The sequence below is a fragment of the Rutidosis leptorrhynchoides genome, chromosome 6 (genome assembly GCF_046630445.1).
Source record: "Rutidosis leptorrhynchoides isolate AG116_Rl617_1_P2 chromosome 6, CSIRO_AGI_Rlap_v1, whole genome shotgun sequence".
Lineage (NCBI taxonomy): Eukaryota > Viridiplantae > Streptophyta > Magnoliopsida > Asterales > Asteraceae > Rutidosis > Rutidosis leptorrhynchoides.
Window position 1 is genome coordinate 92562457 of NC_092338.1, and position 5075 is coordinate 92567531.

The 5075-nt window shown below is 34.2% G+C and overlaps 1 protein-coding gene across 3 annotated transcripts; it reads left to right on the plus strand.

Annotated features, from left to right (window-relative positions):
• Nucleotides 1-825: 825 nt before the first annotated feature.
• LOC139853116 (uncharacterized) lies at nt 826-4353 on the plus strand. 3 transcript variants are annotated; one of them, XM_071842493.1, is made up of 7 exons: nt 826-1060; nt 1431-1552; nt 1929-2064; nt 2155-2225; nt 2307-2511; nt 2763-2879; nt 4084-4215. In XM_071842493.1, the coding sequence occupies exons 1-6, from the start codon at nt 1000-1002 to the stop codon at nt 2870-2872; spliced, it is 705 nt and encodes a 234-aa protein (XP_071698594.1). In that variant the 5' UTR covers nt 826-999; the 3' UTR covers nt 2873-2879; nt 4084-4215. The 3 variants fall into 3 exon arrangements, with proteins under 3 accessions (XP_071698594.1, XP_071698592.1, XP_071698593.1); XM_071842491.1 differs by lacking the exon at nt 2763-2879 and having other exon boundaries at nt 4084-4353; XM_071842492.1 differs by lacking the exon at nt 4084-4215 and having other exon boundaries at nt 2763-3414.
• Nucleotides 4354-5075: the final 722 nt, after the last annotated feature.

The window sequence follows — 5075 nt, forward strand, 5'->3', positions numbered from 1 at the left end:
ATATGGTTAGCTTTGTCCATAAATAATAAAAATGATTAGCTATGTAAGTACAATATGATCAAGATCAACTACATATATTTTTGTTTGATACGATACATTTTTCGCTAATTTTCGGGAATTTACTAGACAAAGATAAAACAAAGGTTGGGTAATTTTAAACGAAAACAAAATCCATTATTTTCGCAAGAAGCAGAAACATTATTTAGCCCCCCGTCAACGTCTATCTTGGTTGGTGACGGTTCTTCTAATGTTTTATGTTACAAGTTTAATAACTGGTTGTTAAATAAAAGCGAGACGATAAATGCAAATTTGTAAAAAGCGGGTCCCAATGGTCGTTAATGGTGTTTGTTTGTGTATTCACGTACGTTTTTAACTCTTTTGGATAGTTTGTCAAGTTTATGCTCCTTTTGTTCGTTTTGTTGTTTTCTTACGTTACGTTGAGACTCGGTTATAAATAGTTTCCATCTTGTTTGTTGCTTTCTAGGTACGAGCCTCTTTGCGTTATACGTTGTATCTTTTGGTTTGGTTGAGGGTATAACCGTAAAATTAATAAAAATATAGTATGACAATAACATATTTTAAATATTTGTTTTTTTGGGAGATGATATATCTACATCTATTTTTACTTCATCCACCATCATTTTAGTCTTTTTTCCTAAAATATCTCTCAATAATATTTAACAGAAAATTTATATAAGTTATCATTTAAGGGTATTTTAGAATATTCAAGTAGAAGGAGTAAAAGTGGTGGTGATATATCATCTCCCTTTTCATATAAAAACAATTAAAGACAGGTTAATTGTAGAATTAAGATAATACGGAGTATCAAAAAATTACAAGGGGTTAGACGTAATTTTTTTTACACATACCCTCCCTCATTCTCTCGGTGGCCGTCATTATCAACCACCTCACACGGCGGCGCAGAGCTGAGTTTCATCCTCTTTCCGCACTCCGGCAGTCTCATCCTATTTCTGTTAACCGTATATACAATTCGTAACGATGTTAGGTCTTTCATACGGAGAGCTTTTTCTTATCATCGGAGCAACGGCAGCTCTCATCGGTACACTAATTCTCTCTATTTATATATATATATACGCATATATATATACGCATATATATAATCGCTTCAATTGATGTTATGAAAAGTGAATTAAATGAAATTGATCACAACAACAACAACAACAACAATAGCGTATGCGAGGTATGAGGAGACAACCTGTAATTGATCACATTTATGCTTCATAATTGTGAAATCGTATTTTTTTTTTTTTTTTAGGTATATGATGCCCTAGGTTTTCGTATATGTTAAAATTTGATATCAAAATCAAGAGCTATTTATTTATTGTGCCTTGTATCATACAGTATTAGTTTAATTTTATATTTAAATATTATGTATAATATTAATAATTATAATTATTGGTCCTCATCAGGTCCTAAGGATCTCCCACGCATAGCACGAGTGGCCGGAAGGTTAGCTGGCCGGTCAATTGGATACGTTCAAATGGCTCGCGGTCAGTTTGATAATGTTATGCAGCAGTCTCAGGCTAAACAGGTCTCTTTACGACAGTAAACTTCCTCATTAGTATAATTCCTTTGTTACTTTTTAGGTTATATATACATATAATGGTATATATACATATAGTATATATATACACACAGTATATATGTATTTATCTATGTATGTATGCTTGTGAATATGGACTTTGTTGTATTGAAGCATCTTCATGTGATATATCCTACTCATTAGCGATTTGACCAGTAAACATGCTCTTTGTAGTATTGAAGCATCTTCATGTGATATATCCTACTCATTATCAACGTAGACCTTTGAAGATCTTGCTGTCGATAAATCATGAATTGTGAATGGTGCTATATCATCACTCGTTTTTCTGTCAATTAAGTACTATTGTTTTATTGTCTAAATTCAGGTGCACAAGGAACTTCAAGATACGATTGCTCAACTTGAAGCCATACGTCATGAAATCAGAACAATATCCTTTGTTAATCCTGGTCCCTTAACTAGGCGGTTAGTGGACAACGTTAGCCAGATTCAGGACACAAATGGTTTCTCAATCTAAAATCCTCTTTTGTAGAACTCATGGACATCCATGTATGTCATGATTTTTAATACTATGAACTTGTTATTATATTAAGGGAATAATGATCTTGAGAAGCCCGGTGATGGTGCACCGCCAACCCCATCACTCTCATCCCCAAACTCTAAGGTTAGTATCTTAATAAATTTCCGTGTGCACAATTTGCATTGAAAATTTATTGATATATGTTAATAATAATCATAATCCCAGGTTTATAGTCCTACTCCTGCTGCCGCTGCCTCACCATCATCTGATATGCACAGTCAAGCTACTGCTTATGCAAGATTGGCCAAGTCAGCAGCTATGAGTTCTGAACCCAAGAGTAATGAAGTTATGACTGAGCTTACTGATGAATCTGGACTCACTGTTCTTCCTGTATCGGCCAAAGAAACAGGACTATTACCCAATCGTAATGGTGATCACTTTTCTTTTCTCTTTCTTTTTTTTGCAAAGCAGTTCGTTACCTCATTTGTCATATTTGTAATACAATATTATGCTCAATTCGAGCATACAAGGAGTAACATACATCGCTAAGTCATCAAACACATGGCACACCCTACCATTCCTGATATGATTATTTTCATATTTTATGCTCTTTTTACATTCAATAATGTATTTAGTATATGTGTTTGGAATAATAACTCTATGTCAACTGCCAAATGCCAGCTGATGCTAACGGGTCTGACATCATGCTAGAGTCAATTCTGGAGGCAGAGGTAGCAAGAAATGCAAAAGATTTCTTTGCTCAGCCCCAGAACGTTATCAAGAGTGAATGAAGCAAAGGCAAGTTTTTTTTTTTCTTTCTGGGTTTATAATACCATTTCTTGTACGTTCCTTATCGTTTGGAATTCCTTCTAATATGTTTGCATCTTATCGTTAAACTGGGAAGGGTGATGGGGTTTTTTATTCATTGTGGGATAGTCTTTTTTATGTTATGAATCATGCGCAACAGTTTATTGTTAGTTTGTTACTGGTCCATTTTGTGCTATTCTGAGCTAATTAACTACCATATGGACAACTACAACAGTCTTCTGTTACTGGTCTGTTCTATGCTATTTAAGTTAATCAACTACCATTTGAACACTGGTCTATTCATGCTATTTTGAGTTAATCAACTACCATGTGAACACATGCTAGTGTTCCAGGGGTTTATGTGTCCAACTTGATCCGATATCAGAAAGATAAGGTTTATAGCTTCTCTCTTCTACTTTGTAAGGGAACTTTTGTTTCTAGCGTACTTTGTAATTTCCTATTTGTTTTTTATATATTGTGGTAAATAGAGGTGAAAATGGGTGGGTGATTTAGCCGGGTAACAAATTAAATGGGTTGGGTTGGGTTGGGTTGGGCTATAAAGCCTTCTTTGAATATATGTATTATCAATGTTGTATTCATGATAACATCGACATCACTATCACTATTAGAATGATAATCTAGTTATATTTAAGCGATCTAGGAGGTTGCAAGTCTCTGAATACCTTTGGACAAGTTTCGACCCTTTTGAACGTTTGATACTCGGATACGTTTTCATATTTAACTTATTTGATCCGTTGCGATAAAATATAACCCAAATCAGGCATCTGTAGATAAATGAGTCAAACTGTCATCTCTATTCAAAAATGGTACTATGTATAAAAGAATAGGAGGTTTTCTCTGTTCGTGTTACCTGGGAGGTCTGAGTATTACTACTCAGATGTCAATGGCCTATCCGGGTTCACCCCTAACCATCCTGACTCATTCCCTAGTCACCCCATATTGCAGCGAGTGAGGTTTGAACTTGAGACCTCTTATGAGGATATCAGGACGCCACCCACTAAATCATCGTGTGACGATTCTCTATTCCCTTCTTCTTATTCGTATTAAATCTTGTGTGGATAGTTGAGGTGAAAAGGGGAAGGTTCTTTTTAAGGTCAGTTACTAATACGAGTAATAAATTCATTTAGAAGATGGGTGAAACTAACTTCAACAATATCTGCTTGGGTTATGACAGGTGATGCGGCCTCATCAATTTTGAAAGACATTTTGAAACACGATCATGCTATACATAATTCTTGGTTGCTGCCAGTTCTATTGGTATTTACAGTGAAAGCAATATTGTTGCAGTATTATGATATATGCGCTTTTAGCAAATCCCTATTTGTCAGTAGTTTTTTAGAGTAAAATTGTTGCCCAAAAAGTTTAAAGAAGGAAATGGTTGTTGCCAGGCATCTTAAATTCTTAAATGCACATAATTTAAACACGTGGATGTCCTTTTATACTCTATCGAATTGCTCGTAAGACTGGTTTTAACCTGACATTTACGTCGGAAGTAAATTGATGCACTTTTTGGAGAAAAAGTTGTTTTTAAGATCACTGTTTTTAAGATCACTTGCAGTGGTTAAGGCGTTTTTTGCTCGTGTTTCTTGCATTCTTTTACTTTTTTAAAGAGTAGGACATGCTTATTTTTTGAGTGAAGTAGTGGCGGTGTTGGTTTTTAGTGTTTTTTTAGTGAAATGCGGAGGTTACATTTTATTTTTCTTTTTACTGTTTTATTTATTTATTTATTTTATATTAGTTATTTAATATTTAATAAAAATGCAAAATAAAAAAATGTCACATATTATAAATTAAATAAAAACGCATTTAATTAATATCATTACTAATAAAAAAAATACAAAATAAAAAATCCTAAAAAAAGAAAATTACATTATTAAAATTTCTAAAATAAAGACGTACAAACATAAACGTCTTGAAATTAGTCCTCATTCGGAAGGGAAGTTGTAATCCGCCATCTTGCTATGAACATACCTTTTTAGATTTTGAAGACGTACCACGTCTTCCGGGTCTTCCATTGTGGCCGACGATCTCCCCAACAAATCAATGTGTTAGCGCGGTTTGCATATACGAACACTCATTGAAATTGTCAAGCGACTCCGTCTTTTTTGATGCCACCACTTCCATTTTGTTCATAAACTCGTCGACCCTTGAAGTATTCGAACTATT

Excerpts from the sequence above, each read along its gene's own strand:
- LOC139853116 (XM_071842491.1), top strand. The coding sequence starts at position 1,000 with ATGTTAGGTCTTTCATACGGAGAGCTTTTTCTTATCATCGGAGCAACG. Across the intron at positions 1,553-1,928 it reads AGCAGTCTCAGGCTAAACAG|GTGCACAAGGAACTTCAAGA; the intron begins GTCTCTTTACGA and ends GTCTAAATTCAG. Across the intron at positions 2,512-4,083 it reads ACTATTACCCAATCGTAATG|GTGATGCGGCCTCATCAATT; the intron begins GTGATCACTTTT and ends GGGTTATGACAG.